Here is a 21,649-nt window from a genome sequence, read left to right on the forward strand (position 1 = left end):
GTTCAATCCATAGTGGCTCCAACACAGCCGCGAGAGTTCAGTTCAAGCGGATCCAAGACAGCAGCGAGAGACCCGTCCACAGGAAACCATCTCAAGCGGAGGCGGATCAGAAGCGTAGAGATGTCCCCAACCGATACAGGCGAGCGGTCCATCCTAGGTCCCGACGAGCGGTCCATCCTGGGTCTCGACTCTGGACAGCCAGTACTTCATCCATGGTCATCGGACCGACCCCCCCCCCCCACAAGTGAGGGGGGGACATAGGAGAAAGAAAAGTATATATCATGAAATATATTTTAGGCCTAATGTGGTCAGGATCTGATAGATCATTTCTATATGATTGCTAAAAAGGATATTTCCAAGTGCTTAGGTGAGGACAGACCACATGTCACCACCACATTCTAGAAGATGTTAACTAACAGGTGTGCAGCTTTAAGGCAGCGCGTGTGTTGACTGCCTTAAAGTCGAAGTGATGGCTTTGTCGTGGGAACCTTTGTGCCCATCAATGAAGTCAAATAGAATATCTAGCCATCACTATGCCAGGCACACCTGTCTCCTGGGAACTTTGGTCAGATGAGTCTGTGTTATTTATTTCTTCCTCCCAACACCATCACTCTCCACATCTGAATCTCACACCCTCAGCCCCTGAAGGCGTCAACAATTTGGAATATTTGCAGCTCTTGACGACGTCGGCTCAGCCTCCGTTCCGCCGCCAAGGCCAAGCGAGCGTGTCTTCTCTCTCCTTCTGCACGATACATCTCTCCTGTGTTCTTTGTTCAGTATTCTTGCCAGGACTCTCTCACATTCTAATGCAGCTGCCGACAATTGGAGAGCACCGCAGTCGGGGCTGTCGAAAGAATGAACATTTGGAATTACTTTTAAAATGAATCCACCGTCATTCGTCTGACGTGTGATCATTTTCACCCTACTGTGCTAACACAAAGATGAATGACGGGACAACATTCTATGGACCGTATTTTACGGACTACAAATAAGCCGCACCCACTAAATTTTACAAACCCCTTTTCCATATGAGTTGGGAAATTGTGTTAGATGTAAATACAAACAGAATACAATGATTTGCAGATACTTTTAACCCCTAATTCAGTTGAATATGCTACAAAGACAACATATTTGATGTTCAAACTGATAAACTTTATTTTTTTTTTGCATATAATAATCAACTTAGAATTTCATGGCTGCAACACGTTCCAAAGTAGTTGGGAAAGGGCATGTTCACCACTGTGTTACATCACCTTTTCTTTTAACAACACTCAATAAATGTTTGGGAAGTGAGGAAACTAGTAGTTGAAGCTTTAAAAGTGGAATTCTTTCCCATTCTTGTTTTATGTAGAGCTTCAGTCCTTCAACAGTCCGGGGTCTCCGCTGTCCTATTTTACGCTTCATAATGCGCCACACATTTTCCATGGGAGACAGGTCTGGACTGCAGGCGGGCCAGGAAAGTACCTGCACTCTTTTTTTTTACGAAGCCACGCTGTTGTAACACGTGCTGAATGTGGCTTGGCATTGTCTTGCTGAAATAAGCAGGGGCGTCCATGAAAAAGACGGCGCTTGAATGGCAAAACCTGTATGTACCTTTCAGCATTAATGGTGCCATCACAGATGTGTAAGTTACCCATGCCTTGGGCACTAATGCACCCCCATACCATCACACATGCTGGCTTTTGAACTTTGCGTCGATAACAGTCTAGATGGTTCGCTTCCCCTTTGGTCCGGATGACACGATGTGGAATATTTCCAAAAACAATTTGAAATGCGGACTCCTCAGACCACAGAACACTTTTCCACTTTGCATCAGTCCATCTTAGATGATCTCGGGCCCAGAGAAGCCGGTGCTGTTTCTGGATGTTGTTGATAAATGGCTTTCGCTTTGCATAGTAGAGCTTTGACTTGCACTTACAGATGTAGCGACCAACTGTATTGAGTGACAGTGGTTTTTTGAAGTGTTCCTGAGCCCATGTGGTGATATCCTTTAGAGATTGATATCGTTTTTTGATACAGTGCCGTCTGAGGGATGGAAGGTCACGGTCATTCAATGTTGGTTTCCGGCCATGCTGCTTACATGGAGTGATTTCTCCAGATTCTCTGAACCTTTTGACGATATTATGGAGCGTAGATGTTGAAATCCCTAAATTTCTTGCAATTGCACTTTGAGAAAGGTTGTTCTTAAACTGTTTGACTATTTGTTCACGCAGTTGTGGACAAAGGGGTGTACCTCGCCCCATCCTTTCTTGTGAAAGACTGAGCATTTTTTGGGAAGCTGTTTTTATAGCCAATCATGGCACCCACCTGTTCCCAATTAGCCTGCACACCTGTGGGATGTTCCAAATAAGTGTTTGACGAGCATTCCTCAACTTTATCAGTATTTATTGCCACCTTTCCCAACTTCTTTGTCACGTGTTGCTGGCATCAAATTCTAAAGTTAATGATTATTTGCAAAAAAACTAAAATGTTTATGAGTTTGAACATCAAATATGTTGTCTTTGTAGCATATTCAACTGAATATGGCTTGAAAAGGATTTGCAAATCATTGTATTCTGTTTATATTTACATCTAACACAATTTCCCAACTCATATGGAAACGGGGTTTGTAGAAGAAAACAATGTTTCCATGTATTAGCAACACTGGACTATAAGTTACAGATTTTGCAGCCCTTTGCGACACATGATTTAGGGCTTTATAAATATAATCCTCGCAAAGAAAAGCAACCAAACGTCTTTTTGTGTGGTTCTCGCCATAAATTGGCGGTCAAAAGGTGCCAACTTGTCAGATTACATCCTCAGCAACTTACTTTCCAGGTGAGAGGCCAGGTTTATGATCTAGAATAAACTTACAAGGAGCAAGGAAGCAGCTGATCAGTCGATGATGTCAACATAGGCAGACAGGAAGTGACATCACGCTATAAATAGTCCGTCTGTGTTGGCGTTTATAATAACAATATCACTAATACTTTGTTAATGTTCAAGTCACCAAATATAAATGGAGTATTGTTGGCACTTTTTGAATGGGACTTTATCCTATTTTATAGGCAGAATAACAGAGCTTCTTTTGGCTCCACTTTTATTTACCTTTATTTCATATTAACAAAACATAAAAAAAACTCACATGCGTCGTCCTGTCTCTCAGAAGGATTGTCAACCATAGGCAAAATTCCACAAAAAGTGCAGTTCCCTTTTAAGCATGTTTTTCCCCGCAATCTAAAGTTAAAGTTAAAGTTAAATGACTGTCACACACACACCAGGTGTGGCGAAATGTGTCCTCTGCATCCAAACCACGGCCTCTACGAGTGCTAATTGGTCCCTTCAATTTTTGACACGATGGCATCAGACCACATCCTGGCAGAGGAGGTCAGGTGACATTGTTGGATGCCCGCTAATCCAACCAACCCACGGATTGCAAGGAAAAGCATTTAGCCGTCAGCTCCGTCTGCACTCTTTTGTCGTCCTCGTTAAAGCCAGAGACAGGTCAAACTCACTTCCCAAAATAATTAATGAAGGCTTGGTAAAACCACCTGGTCACATTCCTGACATCACGAGTGACACTTCACCTGTCATCATTTTCAAAATGGAGGAGGCTGATTTCAATCATTTGAAATCGCATAAAGGGGAAGAAGATTAAGAGCTATTCAGTAGGATTTAAGGTCCAAACTTACATCACACTCAAATTTTTACTGCATACCTTTGGTAAGTGCTGGAGTGAGAAGAGGTTTTAGATTAATTAGCGCCCCGGCGGCAATTCAAGGAAATATGGTATACAAATATTTGTATTTACAATATTAATAATATATACATACTATGCAAATAAAAAAAAGCTAAGCTATTAGTTTTTTTTTTTTTTTTTTGGTTTGTAATGGGTTTTTAATCTTCATTATGTATTGTTATTACAGTATGTAAGTATATACATATTTATATATTTTTTTAAATTAATTGTATGCATATTAAATCAACAAAAAAAAGTCCTGACTTTGGAGCAATGTTCACAGACTCTAGTATTTGGTTCTCTATTAGATGCAATGGTTTACTGTATTGAGACCATGATTTTGGTCCTAGCACAGGAGTAGGGAACCTGTGGCTCTTTTGATGACTGCATCTGGCTCTCGGGTAAATCTGAGCTGACATTGCTTAACAGGATAAGTAATGAATAATTCCACTTGTAAACATAGTGTTAAAAATAACATTCAAAATATAAAACATTCTCATGCATTTTTATGTTCAAGAAGTTGCGTCAATGGTAAGAAGTAATTGATTTATTATTTGTTAGTGTTGGGCTTGCCCTCCTGGGGGTTCTTCAGACCCCCACGCATCGACATGAGAGCCTGTTTCAGGGTTACAATATTGTTTTATTTTTCAATAAGTCTCTCAGTTGTTTTCCAGCCATTGTGTTTTTCTCTTTCGTCCTCACTCGCGCTCTGGCTCCAGCCCCAACCCTGTCTCTCCTCCTGGCTGCTGCTTATAACAGAGCAACAGGTGATTAGATAAAAAGGCCCAGGTGGGCCGTCTACGCACCTGTCGCTGATTTCGAGGCCGGTCCTGGCAACATCCCGCTTTGCTGCAGGCCACGCCTCCTCCACAGTTAGCTTCAGAATAACAATGTTATTACAAAGAATAAGAGACCTATTATACTCTGGAAAACCTAGCACCTCCTCATATGGAAGGTACTTTTCTTTGTTGATGTCTCAAGAAGGTTAGAATTACAAGAACACGCGCACACAGACACACACACACACACACACACACACACACACACACACACACACACACACACACACACACACACATTAACAGACCAGTGAAAGTGGCTCACCTGGGGCCAATTTCCTGTGTGATTGTCACAAGCTGTCCTGGATGAGCAGGACTCGACTGCACTCGACCACTTTGCTGTGACGGGCATGCAGTTGCCATGCCGACACACACAAACTGTCTGTGCATTGAACTTTAAGTCCCATGAAATGAAATATATATATCTCACCTCTCTTTCAGACTGCATTTTAATGTTTGGAGTATAAAAAAGCAGTCCTTGTTTGTTGCCATGACAATAGGCTGAGGTGTTGTTGTGTACCTGCTGCCAGTGAGCATTATTGCCAATGTTTGTTGCCATGACGATAGGCTGAGGTGTTGTTGTGTACCTGCTGCCAGTGAGCATTATTGCCAATGTTTGTTGAGGTGTCAGCAGCCGGCTGCCACTTGGTCACTTGTCAGTCCAGCTGTGTGGAAATCAAACAGACTGCATTATTAATGGAAGTTTCCCTGGTGCACTTTCCGGGACCACTTTGTCCCGGCTACTGCCTCTTTTCCCCGCGGACGCAATAAAGATGAATGAATGATTGTTCCAAGCAGCTGACACCTTCCCCGCTGTGGATGAGCACCGTCAGCAGGAAACGTCAAACATCAAAAGCACCGGTCCTCTCCAAGGTTTCTCATTGTCCCACTGGGTTGAGTTTTTCTTTGCCCTGATGTGGGATCTGAGCCAAGGATGTCGTCGTGGCTTGTGCACTCCCTTGAGACACTAGTGCTTTAGGGCTATAGAAGTCAACTTTGATTGATTAATTGATTGATTGAAAAGCCGTTTTCAGAGTAGCAGTAAGAAGAAGAATGTTAGAGCGCCGACGTTCTTTCACATCTTCTATTCTGACCAGACTTGATTTTGTCAGCAGGTGACATCGCAATCACTTGTTGGATTGAAACAGGGGTCAGCAACCCAGAATGTTGAAAGAACCATATAGGACCAAAAATACCCCCCCAAAAAAACAAATATCTTTGGAGCGTGTAAATTAAACACCTTATGTAAGTGTTATAATGAAGACAACATGTGTCTATATTAGCTATACTAGCTATCAAAATGACTTTAACTCTTTTTATGTAAGTGTTATAATGAAGGCAGCACGTGATGTGTCTATATGAACCTACTATCAAAATTTATTTTAAAAGTATTATGTATGTGTTTTAATGAAGACAACACATGATGTAAGTGTCTATATTAGCTATATTAGCCTACTATCAAAATGACTTTAAAAGTCTTATATAAGTGTTATAATGAAGACAACACATGATGTAAGTGTCTATATTAGCTATATTAGCCTACTATCAAAATGACTTTAAAAGTCTTATATAAGTGATATAATACGGACAACACATGATGGAAGTGTCTATATTAGTTATATTAGCCTACTATCAAAATGACTTTAAAAGTCTTATATAAGTGTTATAATGAAGGCGACACATGTTGTAAGTGTCTATATTAGCTATATTAGCCTACTATCAAAATGACTTTAAAATTCTTATATAAGTGTTATAATGAAGACAACACATGATGTAAGTGTCTATATTAGCTATATTAGCCTACTATCAAAATGACTTTAAAAGTCTTACACAAGTGTTATAATAAAGACAACACATGATGTAAGTGTCTATATTAGCTATATTAGCCTACTATCAAAATGACTTTAAAATTCTTATATAAGTGTTATAATGAAGGCGACACATGATGTAAGTGTCTATATTAGCTATATTAGCCTACTATCAAAATGACTTTAAAATTCTTATATAAGTGTTATAATGAAGACAACACATGATGTAAGTGTCTATATTAGCTATATTAGCCTACTATCAAAATGACTTTAAAAGTCTTATATAAGTGTTATAATGAAGACAAGACATGATGTAAGTGTCTATATTAGCTATATTAGCCTACTATCAAAATGACTTTAAAAGTCTTATATAAGTGTTATAATGAAGACAACACATGATGTAAGTGTCTATATTAGTTGTATCAGCCTACTATCAAAATGACTATGTCGCAGGCTGTTGCAAATTAATTGACAGAAATGTTGAAATGTAATATTTATTCAAAACATTTTTACACTGATTGAAAATATTAGTAAAACTTCTCAGAGGTTGAGATAAGTTCTGGGAACGAGTATCTTAAAATGTCCAAAGGTATAGATGTGTGTCCAAGTTCAAGGAAACAACAGGCTGTCTTCTTCTAATGGATTTATTACAATCTTTGCAAGCTGGGTAAAGTTTGCTGTGGTCTGGAACAACACGGCACACACACACTACTTTTTATCGTCACAAAATCTTTTTTCCTTTTTAAAAAAACAAAACAAAAACTCAGTAAATATGTCCCTGGACACAAAAGACTTTGAATATGACCAATGTATGATCCTGTAACTACTTGGTATTGGATTGATACCTAAATGTGTGGTATCATCCCAAACTTATGTCAAGTATCAAAGAAGAGAAGAATATGTGATTATTACATTTTAACAGAAGTGTAAATAGAACATGCTCAACCAGAAAATAGTGCGACACCTACCCTTTACATCAGGATTTTGTTCATCAGTATTGGTTTATTAGGTATTATATTGTGTGATCCTGTAACTACTTGGTATCAAATCGATACCTAAATGTGTGGTATCAACCAAAACTAATGTCAAGTATCAAAGAAGAGAAGAATAAGTGATTATTACATTTGAACAGAAGTGTAGATAGAACATGTTCAAACAGAAAATAAGCAGATATTAACAGTAAATGAACAAGTAGATTAATAATCCATTTTTACAGTTTGTCCCTCATAATGTGTATAAAATAATAGGTGTATAAATGACATAATATGTTACTGCAGACTAATTAGGAGTCTTTGTTTGTTTACTTACTACTAAAAGACAAGTTGTCTAGTATGTTCAACATTTTAAGGACTAAATCACAAAAATAAACATATGTTTCATGTACCCTAAGATTTGTTGTTAAAATAAAGACAATAATTAAATTTTTTGTGGTCCACTTTTATTTAGAAAAGTACATTATGGTAGCGGTACTAAAATCTTGGTATCAGGACAACCCTGGTGTGTAGTAAACAAGTTGGCATTTTAGATCCAACAATACAACGCTGCTTCCTGCTCACAAACTCCCCGAGGAGGAGAAAAGTATGCTTGTAAAGAAGCTGAAAAGTATGAAGTGTAACGACCGGGTTGCATCGTGTTGCGGGTTTTGTTCTCCCAGGGATGCAGACGGGCTTCGGACACAGCGTGCAGGTAGGAAAAAATTTTTATTAAGAAATAAATCAGTCAGAACAAAGAAAAACGTGCGCAAAGCACTTAAGACAAAGAACTTAAAGAGCTAGCATGGGAGCTAAAAAAAAAAAAAGTAGCTTTGCATGGAAGCTAGCAAAAACAAAATGGCCTAGCGTGGAAGCTAGCAGGTAGCGAGCAGGAAAAACAGAAGTCGTTACTTGTTGTATGAAAACAAACTACGAAGTCAGACAGACTGACGGGAGAAGGCAGGCTTAACTAATGACAGTGATTACAAAACAGGTGTGCGTCCGGAACAAGCGGCAGGTGAAAATAATGAGTAACGGCGTGGCGCAGTGGGAGAGTGGCCGCCGTGCGCAACCCGAGGGTCCCTGGTTCAAATCCCACCTAGTACCAACCTCGTCATGTCCGTTGTGTCCTGAGCAAGACACTTCACCCTTGCTCCTGATGGCTGCTGGTTGGCGCCTTGCATGGCAGCTCCCTCCATCAGTGTGTGAATGTGTGTGTGAATGGGTAAATGTGGAAGTAGTGTCAAAGCGCTTTGAGTACCTTGAAGGTAGAAAAGCGCTATACAAGTACAACCCATTTATCATTTATTTAACTATGGAAACCAACTAAGAGGTGCACAAACAGGAACCGAAGGAGTCCAAAACCAAGAGAAAACACAAAAAGACTGGAGAATCTAGATCATAACAATGAACATGTGATTGGCCATGATTGTCACTGTCACCAGCCTGGACGTGAAGTGAAATAGCAACTCACCTCATCCAGGATGCCACAGGTGCACACTAAATCAATCACCCCCCGCCCGTTTCTTGGACATGTCCTGAAGGTTTTTTTCCGTGCACTTAACACTTAATCTAAAAGCCGCAGCTGGAGGTTTTCCAAGTCTCACCGCGGTCAAGTCTAACTGCGACTTGTTTTAAAACACCTGCCAGAGGCCACAAGGTTGGAAGAAACTCGCCGCCAGACGAATGAAAGGCGTCTTCCTCTCGGGAATTGATCTAGAAAATGCAGTTTTCTTGCCATTATCCGCTGTCAAAGGCTGCTCTGATGCTGCGTCCTACAAGGGAGGTGTGTTGCTTTATTTGTTTGTTTGTTTGTTTCAGGCCACACTAAGATTATCCAGATAGGTGAAGGCCAGTTGGGAATTTCATCATGAAACCTTGGCTTCTTTTCCCTTTCAAGAACAAGCGTAGATTTTAATTATGCTTCAGACGTGAGTAAACAGACTCCGATATTAGCTGCCGGCTGCAGGCTTTCATTTGAAATTGCTACTCACACAGTGGAGGGACGTGACCGTGTTTCCAAAGGCGGCCTTTGTCCTGCTAGCCAAAGTTCGGAATGGAGTCCATTTTCTATTTTTGCTTTCAGCCTAACTAGTCCTTTATTTGGCGTTCTTTGAAGCAATTGTTGAAATGTTGCAGAACTCCACATTCAACTTGATGTTTATTTAGTATGTTTTAAGATTGTTAGCAAATATGTTCCTCAAACATCCATTTCCATACATTAGACCCATTTTGAATTTCTTTGTACCTGTGCGGTCTTCTTATGGTCTGGATCACATTTTGGCAGTCAAAGTGTGTACCGGTGTTGTGCACATGCCAATATTGTAGTATTTGTAGTAATTTATTTCGATACTTTTCTAAACAAAGGGAACCATAAAACATGTCATTATTGTCTTTATTTAAGCAAAAAATCTTAGGGTACATGAAACATGTTTATTATTGTCATTTAGTCCTTAAATAAAATGGTGAACTTGTCTTTTAGTAGTAAGTAAACATGTCTGCTGACATATTGTGTCATTTATACACCTATTATTTTATACACATTATGAGGGACAAACTGTAAAAATTGATTATTAATCCACTTGTTCATTTGCTGTTAATATCTGCTTATGTTCTGTTTGAACATGTTCTATCTACACTTCTGTTCAAATGTAATAATCACTCATTCTTCTCATCTTTCATACTTGAAATTAGTTTTGGATGATACCACATATTTAGGTATCAATCTGATACCAAGTCACTCCAGGATCATACATTGGTCATATTCAAAGTCCTCGTGTCCAGGGACGTATTTCCTGAGTTATAGACACAATATTAATTTTTGAAAAAGGAAAAATTCATATTTTTAGTATTGATGAGATACACTATTGTACTTGGTATCATTACAGTGGGCATCAGGTGTAGTGAAGCATGTTTAGCCATTACTCGTCCTGCAGTGATAATGCTACTTGTAAAAAACTTACTTTATTTGTCGCCACGGAGGCCAGGTTTAGTGATTTAGAAGTAGCTAAAACCCTGTGGATGGATGTTAGCCGAGAGCTAGCTAGCCATGTCTTAAATCAGCTGTTCCTGAGGCTGTTTCAGTGTTATAACTTCACCTTTACTGACAGTTTTCAAGCCAAAATGCGTCCCGTCTCCCTTTTCTGTCTACACACTGTGTGTGCTTCTAAGTACTCTGTGATCGTGCACTGCCGAACATGCTCCTCCGGTACGTTTTAGAGGCGGTATAGTACAGAATATGATTAATTAGTATCACGGTACGATACTAGTACTGGTATACCGCGCAACCCTCGTGTGTACCAATTTAAACAGGGCTAAGAAACAACAACAACTTGATGTTTTTGTTGTTCTCCAGGTCCGGTCGTCCTGTCAGCTTCATGGTGGTCTTCAACACTCCAAACCCCCTCAGCAAAATCTCCTGGGTCAACAGGATGCACTTGGCCAAGATTGCACAACGTAAGAGCACACACAACACGTCATGTCATATCTTACTATCTATTATAGTTCTGACATGATGAAGCTTATATTTACAACATATAAAAAATATAATTTTGACTAAATGTATTATAAATAGGCCTGTCAATGTTTGAGGTATTTAATCGTGATTAATCGCAGCTTGTTTATAGTTAACTCCAAATATACACGTATACATTTCCGTCATTAATAACTGTCCCCGAGACAGATCATGTTCAAGTTTTAATATCATGACTGGACAATTAGTTTGCTTTAAAGAACATTATGCTTTTTTTAAAAAGTGCAACACAAAAACGACATAAAAATCCTTTTAAAGAGAAAAAAAACAACAACAACTTGCAGCGTCTTGCCAGATTTAGTATTTTGTCGGAATACATCATTTGTTTTCCTGCTGTAGGAGCACTTGCATTCAGAGGAGGAGCTACACTGTGTTTAGACACTGCTTTCGATTGTTTTTATTTATTTATTTATAGACAATTTTATGACATGATTGTTTCTTTTGTTGATATCAGAGTTGGTTCCGCAAAAGGGTAATCACTAGAATCCCACAGCTTTTGGAGAGTCGCCCACACTTCAAATATACATCTTCATATACCGTATTTTTCGGACTATAAGTCCCACTTTTTTTCATAGTTTGGCCGGGGGTGTGACTTATACTCAGGAGCGACTTATGTGTGAAATTATTAACACATTACCGTAAAATATCAAATAATATTATTTAGCTCTTTCACGTAAGACACTAGACGTATAAGATTTCATGTGATTTATGGATTAGGAGTGAGAGATAGTTTGGTAAAGGTATAGCATGTTCTATATGTTATAGTTATTTGAATGACTCTTACCATAATATGTTAGGTTAACATAGCAGTTGCTTATTTATGCCTCATATAACCTACACTATTCTTTATTTATTTTAAATTGCCTTTCAAATGTCTATTCTTGCTGTTGGGTTTTATCAAATAAAGTTCCCCAAAAAATGCGACTTATACTCCAGTGCGATTTATATATGTTTTTTTTCTTCTTTGTTGTGCATTTTCGGCAGGTGCGACTTATATTCATAAAAATACTGTAATCCTTGATATCACTCCACAAATCTTTTATTTAAATAAGAAAATAGGATTTATCCCATTGCATAGTTGGATTTTGTTTTTGCTTGTATCTGATTTCTGCAGGAAGATTTAAGCCTCATGTGTACTCAGTTGTGCACACTAGACTGTTACCATTTAGTGGTCAATTGTAGGGAATGTGTACTGAACTGTGCAATCTACTAATAAAAGTTTCAATCAATCAAAGACATTTTGGCTTGCTCGACCACCACCAGTTTTCACTTTGGGGAAGAAGTCACGTGACTGAAGGCAATCAGTGGTCAAAACCAAAGAATGTCAGTTATTAGTGGCGGTCACATACAAGTTTGTAGAAATCATCATCTGTTCCGCTCCAGGCCTGCAGGTGGCAGTAGTGCCTTCGAGGCGCTCCACTGTTTCACCGCCAACCTCGCCGTGTGATGTCCACCCTTAGTGTTAACACGTAGTAAACACCAGAACGCACCCTGGCGGTTCTCATTGACGGCCCATTTAGAATCCGACCAGCGCCGTGGTGGTCAGCTTGGCAATTCCGTGTTAATTGTATTACACCCACACTTTGCCTTCCCATTTAGGCAAGTGTAATTACCAGGAGGGAGTTCTTGATTCAATTTCACGGATGAGGTCACATCAGCGGGGTTTCCTCTGCGTCACACGTGGAGACGGGTTCCGTCCAGGACTTCAATCAGCAAACTGTTAGCTGGTGAAGGAAAACATGATGACCCGCCATCCTCGTTGTAGCGTATTGTTTGGATCCCGGTTTGAGACCCTGGATACCAAGTCAGTCGCATGAGATGTTGAATTCTTGTTCATAAGAATGTAACCATGACAACAACAGTCCGTGTAGGAAAGTAATGTCTTGAAAGGATGAGTTTTTGAGTTTATGAGTTTTTGTCTACATTTAAAAGACTTCCTGTCACGTCTTGTGATCATGTTTTGTTTAGTTATGTTCTGTGTTTCTTCAGACTTCAATTCCTTGTTTGCTTTGTTACCATGCCAACCAATTAGTTTTCAGCTTGTCCCCATGTCACGCATCTGTCTTCACTAATCACCACAGTATTATTTAAGCCCCAGTTGCCAGGCAGTCAGCCTGGCGACATCACCTTCTACAAACACATGATATCCATGCTGGTGATCCTGTTCCTTTCTAAGTACGTTATCGTTATCCATGCCATAGATTTAAAGTTTTGTTTTCATGTCCATAGTTTACGTTGTAGAATTAGTTTGGTTTTCATAGCCAAGTTTGTTATGTTTGTTCCTTTTTATGAGTAAAATTAAATATGTCTTTACCTTCTTTACTCCAATCGCTTTGGACCTCAGGAAAAGAAACCCCACCACAGTCCGAGTCGTGACACTTCCTTGTGGTTACATAACATGTGACTGTGGTTCTTTGCTCAAAATGTCTCAGATTATATTTTACAGACCTTTTTCAAGCCACCTTCTGACTGTCTGGTTTCGTGCCACAACCCTCCAGCAAGCCAGGCCCTCATTTGACGGCCACTCAATTTTGTTGTTTTTAGCTCTTCCATAACGAATCTACTGACATATATAACTCCTACCAAAAATTTCGGGATCCCCAAATTAACCATTTTGCCATACCTGACGCATTTGCAAAATATGGCGACTTTTCCTGCATGTTAAGGGCCTCAAAAATGACTGCTCGGGCCGTAATAAAATCAAATAAAACTAGATGAGGCAATTCCTGAAGGAACTGCGTAGGAATGCTCCAATGCTGAAGTAGAACTGAAATCCTGGATTTTTTTTATTTAATTCTTGAACTAGAGCACACAATTCCTGAACAGGCTCAATATTTTGAAGTTGGAACAGTTTGAATCACATGAAAAATGTGGGAGTTGTGGAACTTTGAAGAATGTCCCATTGCTTTCAATGGGAATTTCAGGAAAAAAATTGGGGATTTCGAGAAAACGGGAATTTTTGGGGAAATTGTAAACAACTGGAATGATCTGAGAGTTGAAATGGTTTGTGTCGAAATTTTTCAAATCCGTTGAAGTAGTAACATGTTGAAATGAAGAATAGTATTACAGAATTCCTGGAATTTCGGGAAAACCGGGAATTTTTCCAGTTCAAAAAACTATTTTTTTTTTTTGTCCTAATTAAGAGGAATGTTTTGATGGTGGAACGGTTGAAGCGGGTTGAAAAATGTGGGAGGAGTATTCGCCAGAAAAAAATGGTGGAAATAGAGCTTCGGAAAAGCAGGAATTCTGGAAAATCCTGACATTTTTTTTCAACTTGGAAAAATAATAGTTAGAATTTCCAGATTGGTGGAATATTTTGAAGGTGGAATGGTTTAAATCGGTGGAAATGGTGGAAGTTAAAAAAAATGGCCAATAAATTTCAAATGGGAAAAATGTCCCGGAAAACCTGGAATTCTGGGAAATCTGGTATTTTTGGGAATGTGTCACGGGGAAGCCCGCGATTCCCGAATAGGCTGAACAGTTTGAAGTTGGAGCGGTTTGAATTGGATGAAACATGTGGAAGGTAGAGCGCGCCAAAATCTGGAGAAGAATAATAATAATAAGTTGAATAATAAATACATGAATTTTAGTGTAGAAAAGCATTTGTGTGAATGTTAGGGAGCATTCACACAATTAATAAAGCCACCTCACACCCTCATCAGTTTTAGCAATTCTCATCAAGATCTGAACTTGGAAAATCGAGTTTACAACATTTTCGTGTTTTGCAGCGAACCATCAGATTGTAAAGTTTGGCGCTATGCCACACCCACTTCCTGTCATTTGCACATGTTTCGCAATTTATCATCACCCATCAGTTTAGTATTTGTTGCTGATCAATTAAGTGCATAAATGGCGTTTAAAGTAATGATGGCGTGGGGCAGTTTTTTCCGCTAGGCTCCGCCCGTTAGGAGTAGATCGGAACAGCTACTGACCCATCCGGCACCTCAGGGTGTCAGCATCGTTATTTCCATTAAATAAGATCAAGATCCGAATTTCTGGAGCCGAGATATTAACGTTTCGAGTTTTAAGGTGTATCATTGAAGCAATGTTTGGCGCCATGCTGCGTAGACAACATACCTCTCTCTACGTGTACTAACCGTCATTTTAACCACGACTCAATCAGACAAAGTCTCTAGGAGCAGTTTGTTAAAGTACCACCCCTTTTACTCGCCAGAAAATGTCAAAAAACATCCTCGCAAAGTTTGCCGCCATGCCACGCCCACATCTTATGGCGTAAGAAAAATGTGTTTGCAATATATCATAGCCTATATGTGTACTATCTGTAATCTTAAATGCCACTCATTTGATCAAAGTCCCTAGGAGGAGTTCGTTAAAGTACGATCTCTAATTCTCACCGAAAATGGACGAGGAAAAACAAGATGGCCGACTTCCCTTTTGTTTTCAGTTATGGCTTCCAGAGACTTTTATGTGCGTCCCTTCATGATAGACGTCTCCTGCCATTTTCGTTTCGATACATGAAACTGGTAGACTTAATAAGTGGTGCTACAGAGACAATTTTGAAATGTCATTTTCGAGACCCCCAAAATATGAATTTTTTCCCTCTACCTGACGCATCTGCAAAATATGTTGACTTTTCGTGCATGTTAAGGCCCTCAAAAAGGCGTCCAAAAGTGTAGAAGGAAAAAACACAGCCATTTCAATAGGGCCACTGCTTGCCCCGCTGTCCGGGTCCAAACTATACACTACTTTGTAATAGAAGTGGCTACTGCGGAGGATGCATGTGCACGTACGAGCCAGCCTGCCCCAAAACAAGAGGATAGACAAAAGTGACTACAACATCAGACTACAACTGAATAAAAATGGCCGACTCGGGTAAACCTTTACCATATATGGAGATATCCGCTAATGGAACCAAGGCAAAGTATGTCACTAAAGTCTCACATTCCGCACGTTATTCCAGTTTTGAGGAAGGCGACATTGTTTCAACGAATATCTCCGCCTTGCCTCCATGGTCTGGTTTGAAACCTTCGGGACTTATGGGGATATACCATCCATCCATCCATTTTCTACGGCTTTTCCCTTTCGGGGTCGCGGGGAGTGCTGGAGCCTATCTCAGCTGCATTTGGGCAGAAGGCGGGGTACGCCCTGGACAATTCGCCCCCTCATCACAAGGCATATTAAATACACAAAAACAGCTAGCAACTTATTAGAAAAGTTGGTTTTGTGTAATAGGACCTCTTTAACATTTGTAGAGGATTTGTTGTTTATATTTTGATTGGCATCCAAATTCAGAAGGGTGCCCGAGATAAGAGGTTCCAAAGGTTCCATCGGTGCTGAAGGCATTTTTTCGAGTGATTTTCCTCACTGGCTAATCAGCGACGGACCCCTCTCAGCAGTCTTCTGGCTAAATTGCCAATTAACGACATAGCGCCCCGCTAACATCTTGACTTGTTTTAATTAAAGCTTTGTAGCTTGTTTTGGGGATTTTTAAGATGATTATGGCAAGTTCCAGTTCAGGTATTTTCTACAAATCAGGCTGATGACGTCTGGAGGAGTGGTTTACTAGGTTGAATCTACACTGATAGCATGTCAATAAACTAACTTTATTAGGTCACAGTCAGTTTAATAAAAAGGAAATGATTGAAATACAAAGCAATAATATACAAAACAACATGATTTAAAAGATAAAGTGTACCAAATTGTATAATGAGAAGTCAGGCTTTTGTACGCAATTATATCAATAATACATGTCATTGTTATCTGTAAATAACAATATATCAATAATACATGTCATTGTTATCTGTAGATAACAATATATCAATAATACATGTCAGTGTTATCTGTAAATAACAATACATCAATAATACATGTCAGTGTTATCTGTAAATAACAATATATCAATAATGCATGTCAGTGTTATCTGTAAATAACAATATATCAATAATACATGTCGGTATTATCTGTAAATAACAATATATCAATAATACATGTCGGTGTTATCTGTAAATAACAATATATCAATAATACATGTCAGTGTTATCTGTAAATAACAATATATCAATAATACATGTCAGTGTTATCTGTAAATAACAATATATCAATAATACTTGTCAGTGTTATCTGTAAATAACAATATATCAATAATACATGTCGGTGTTATCTGTAAATAACAATATATCTATAATACATGCCAGTGTTATCTGTAAATAACAATATATCAATAATACATGTCAGTGTTATCTGTAAATAACAATATATCAATAATACATGTCAGTGTTATCTGTAAATAACAATACATCAATAATACATGTCAGTGTTATCTGTAAATAACAATATATCAATAATGCATGTCAGTGTTATCTGTAAATAACAATATATCAATAATACATGCCAGTGTTATCTGTAAATAACAATATATCAATAATACATGTCAGTGTTATCTGTAAATAACAATATATCAATAATACATGTCAGTGTTATCTGTAAATAACAATATATCAATAATACATGTCAGTGTTATCTGTAAATAACAATACATCAATAATACATGTCAGTGTTATCTGTAAATAACAATATATCAATAATACATGTCAGTGTTATCTGTAAATAACAATATATCTATCATACATGCCAGTGTTATCTGTAAATAACAATATATCAATAATACATGTCAGTGTTATCTGTAAATAACAATATATCAATAATACATGTCAGTGTTATCTGTAAATAACAATACATCAATAATACATGTCAGTGTTATCTGTAAATAACAATATATCAATAATGCATGTCAGTGTTATCTGTAAATAACAATATATCAATAATACATGCCAGTGTTATCTGTAAATAACAATATATCAATAATACATGTCAGTGTTTATCTGTAAATAACAAAATGAAAGGAACTTTCGACATGCAGGAAAATTCAGGAACTTAAACTATGTGCAGTTTATTGTCGTTTACAAACCTCTTTCATTTTTCGTAACAGAAATAAACAAGAAAAAAGGAAATAAACAAGTAGTCTTCACATAATCTGTATTGTTGGTTGTGTGTTTGCAAAATAGGTTTTAGGAACACCACCAACTGTGTTCAACCAATCAGCGTTCTAGGTAGCTTCCAAAAGTCCCATCTAGCTAGGAAGAACTCCAAAAGGTTCCTGAAGAACTAAATCTACCTAAGGCAACTGGTTCAATGGACGTCGAGTGGATCCAGCATAATATTGTGAAAGTCCAGTCCATAGTGGACCTCACATAATAGTGAGAGTCCAGTCCATAGTTGATCTAACATAATAGTGTGAGAGTCCAGTCCATAGTGGATCTAACATAATAGTGAGAGTCCAGTCCATAGTGGATCTAACATAATAGTGAGAGTCCAGTCCATAGTGGATCTAACATAATAGTGAGAGTCCAGTCCATAGTGGGGCCAGCAGGAGACCATCCCAAGCGGAGAGAGGTCAGCAGTGCAGAGATGTCCCCAACCGATGCACAGGCGAGTGGTCCACCCCGGGTCCCGACTTTGGACAGCCAGCACTTCAACCATGGCCACTGGACTTGGACCTGGAACTTGCTATCCGATAAGCACATACACACAGAAACCACAAGACTTGTAACAGGAGGGGAGATGGCAGGCATCCGGCCCAAACCTGCCAGCCACTAGGGGCGCTGCTCCGTCCTTTGTGTGCATATGTAGCCATGGTCCATGGTGTGTGTGTGTGTGTGTTTGTGTGTGTGTGTGTGTGTGTGTGTGTGTGTGTGTGTGTGTGTGTGTGTGTGTGTGTGTGTGTGTGTGTGTGTGTGTGTGTGTGTGTTCGATATGCATAGGCCTTGAAGTTGTTCTTCAAGCGGCGGCAAAGGAACAGAGTTTATCTTACCAGGTGTTGTTGACAGGAAGCAGTATGTTCGGTCTTTGCTCTCTTGTCCTGGAGGGCGACTTTGAAGTAACGTCCTTGCCAAGTCGCAGCCAAAGAAAACAAATCAATATCAGAATGGTTGTGTTTGAGCAAGCGAAAACTCATTTCAACTTTTTACTCTAATTGTCTATTTCTGGCGCTCAAATTCATCTTGCAGGGCAGATGGCCCGATCTTATCCAAAATCACAAAAGTCTGAGTGTCCACCAGTCCTGCCCGCGACTTCCAATCATTGGTGGCAGCTTCATGGTGCTTTCAATGACTGCCAGCATCTTCCATACATCAGGGAGAGGCTTACTCTAATCAGCAGATGTCCTGTTATCATGATTCCAGACTGTTAGATATCATGGACTGAATGGTCACTCCTCCTCTCCCAAGAGTGCGTGGTGTGTCTAGTAACGACAGGACAGGAAGATCTTGTCAATTTTCTTGAGGAGCCAGTTGATCAATTCCATTGTTTACATTTTGGAGAGCAGTGCAAAAAGAGGCAGCAAGAAAGTTAAAGAAGGCATGAGTAATCGCCTCGATTACTGTAACGTATTATTTTCAGGTCTCCCCATGTCTAGCATTAAAAGATTACAGTTGGTACAAAATGCGGCTGCTAGACTTTTGACAAGAACAAGAACGTTTGATCATATTACGCCTGTACTGTATATACCTTTATATACATATATACATACATATATACCTATACTGTATATACATATATACATACATATATACCTATACTGTATATACCTTTATATACATATATACATACATATATACCTATACTGTATATACCTTTATATACATATATACATACATATATACCTATACTGTATATACCTTTATATACATATATACCTATACTGTATATACCTTTATATACATATATACATACATATATACCTATACTGTATATACCTTTATATACATATATACATACATATATACCTATACTGTATATACCTTTATATACATATATACATACATATATACCTATACTGTATATACCTTTATATACATATATACATACATATATACCTATACTGTATATACCTTTATATACATACATATATACCTATACTGTATATACCTTTATATACATATATACATACATATATACCTATACTGTATATACCTTTATATACATATATACATACATATATACCTATACTGGCTTCCTGTGCACTTAAGATGTAACTTTAAGGTTTTACTACTTACGTATAAAATACTACACGGTCTAGCTCCATCCTATCTTGCCGATTGTATTGTACCATATGTCCCGGCAAGAAATCTGCGTTCAAAGGACTCCGGCTTGTTAGTGATTCCCAAAGCCCAAAAAAAGTCTGCGGGCTATAGAGCGTTTTCATTTCGGGCTCCAGTACTCTGGAATGCCCTCCCGGTAACAGTTCGAGATGCTACCTCAGTAGAAGCATTTAAGTCTCACCTTAAAACTCATTTGTATACTCTAGCCTTTAAATAGACATCCTTTTTAGACCAGTTGATCTGCCGTTTCTTTTCTTTTTCTCCTATGTCCCACTCTCCCTTGTGGAGGGGGTCCGGTCCGATCCGGTGGCCATGTACTGCTCGCCTGTGTATCGGCTGGGGACATCTCTGCGCTGCTGATCCGCCTCCGCTTGGGATGGTTTCCTGCTGGCTCCGCTGTGAACGGGACTCTCGCTGCTGTGTTGGATCCGCTTTGGACTGGACTCTCGCGACTGTGTTGGATCCATTGTGGATTGAACTTTCACAGTATCATGTTAGACCCGCTCGACATCCATTGCTTTCCTCCTCTCCAAGGTTCTCATAGTCATTATTGTCACCGACGTCCCACTGGGTGTGAGTTTTCCTTGCCCTTATGTGGGCCTACCGAGGATGTCGTAGTGGTTTGTGCAGCCCTTTGAGACACTAGTGATTTAGGGCTATATAAGTAAACATTGATTGATTGATTGATGAGGAGACAAAGAAGAAGGCAGAGTGAACAGGAGGGAGTGTCCCCGCCTTCACCAAGAGCCAAGAGACATATGCTGTAGTCATGTCTCTACTTTGTTTACAAAAGATTGTATTTTAACCATACTTGCCAACCTTGAGACCTCTGATTTCAGGAGGGGGGGGCGTGGTCAGGGGTAGGGCTGAGGCTTGGTTTGGGTGCGTGATTGGGACTTCTTTTTTTATGCCCCCTATTATCTAGGCCAGGGGTCGGGAACCTTTTTGGCTGAGAGAGCCAAAAAGCGAAATATTTTGACATATATTTCTGTAAGAGCCACATAATATTTTTTTTTAACACTGAACACAACAAAACGCGTGCATTTTGAAGTAAAACCAACATTTCTAGAGTATAATAGGTCTCTTATTCTTTGTAATGACATTGTTATTCTGAAGCTAACAGTGGAGGGGCGTGGCCTGCGGGCCACCTGGGCCTTGTTATCTAATCACCTGTCGCTCTGTTAGAAGCAGCAAGCAGGAGGAGAGACGGGGGTTGGGGCTGGAACTACAATTGCTGGAAAACAACTGAGAGACTTATTGAAAAATAAAACAATAATCTAACCCTGAAACAGGCTCTCATGTCGGTGCTTGGTGGTCTGAAGAAACCCCAGGAGGGCAAGCCCCACACTAACCAATAATAAATGAATAACTTCTTACCATTGACGCAACTTTTTGAACAGGTGCGGTAGAAAACGGATGGACGGATTAAAAATGCATGAGAATAATTTATATTTTGAAAATTGTTTTTAACACTGTGATTACAAGTGGAATTATTCATTATTTATCGTGTTAAGCAACGTCAGCTCAGATTTATCAAAGAGCCAGATGCAGTCATAAAAAGAGCCACATCTGGCTCTAGAACCATAGGTCCCCTACCCCTGATCTAGGCCAACCATACGGCCCGAGGTCCGGATCAGGGCCGCAAACAGGTTTTATCCGGGC

The 21,649-nt window shown here is 39.2% G+C and overlaps 1 protein-coding gene across 4 annotated transcripts in view; it reads left to right on the forward strand.

Annotated features, from left to right (window-relative positions):
* Nucleotides 1-21,649, forward strand: part of arhgef10la (Rho guanine nucleotide exchange factor (GEF) 10-like a) — a 254,732-nt gene that overhangs the window by 134,931 nt on the left and 98,152 nt on the right. For all 4 annotated transcript variants that reach the window (XM_061892200.1, XM_061892202.1, XM_061892203.1 and 1 more), the window contains one exon: nucleotides 10,692-10,792. In XM_061892200.1, coding sequence (XP_061748184.1) covers nucleotides 10,692-10,792 — 101 coding nt within the window. The remainder of the gene's footprint in view (nucleotides 1-10,691; nucleotides 10,793-21,649) is intronic.

This window comes from Nerophis ophidion, linkage group LG02 (assembly GCF_033978795.1).
Source record: "Nerophis ophidion isolate RoL-2023_Sa linkage group LG02, RoL_Noph_v1.0, whole genome shotgun sequence".
Taxonomy (NCBI): Eukaryota; Metazoa; Chordata; class Actinopteri; order Syngnathiformes; family Syngnathidae; genus Nerophis; species Nerophis ophidion.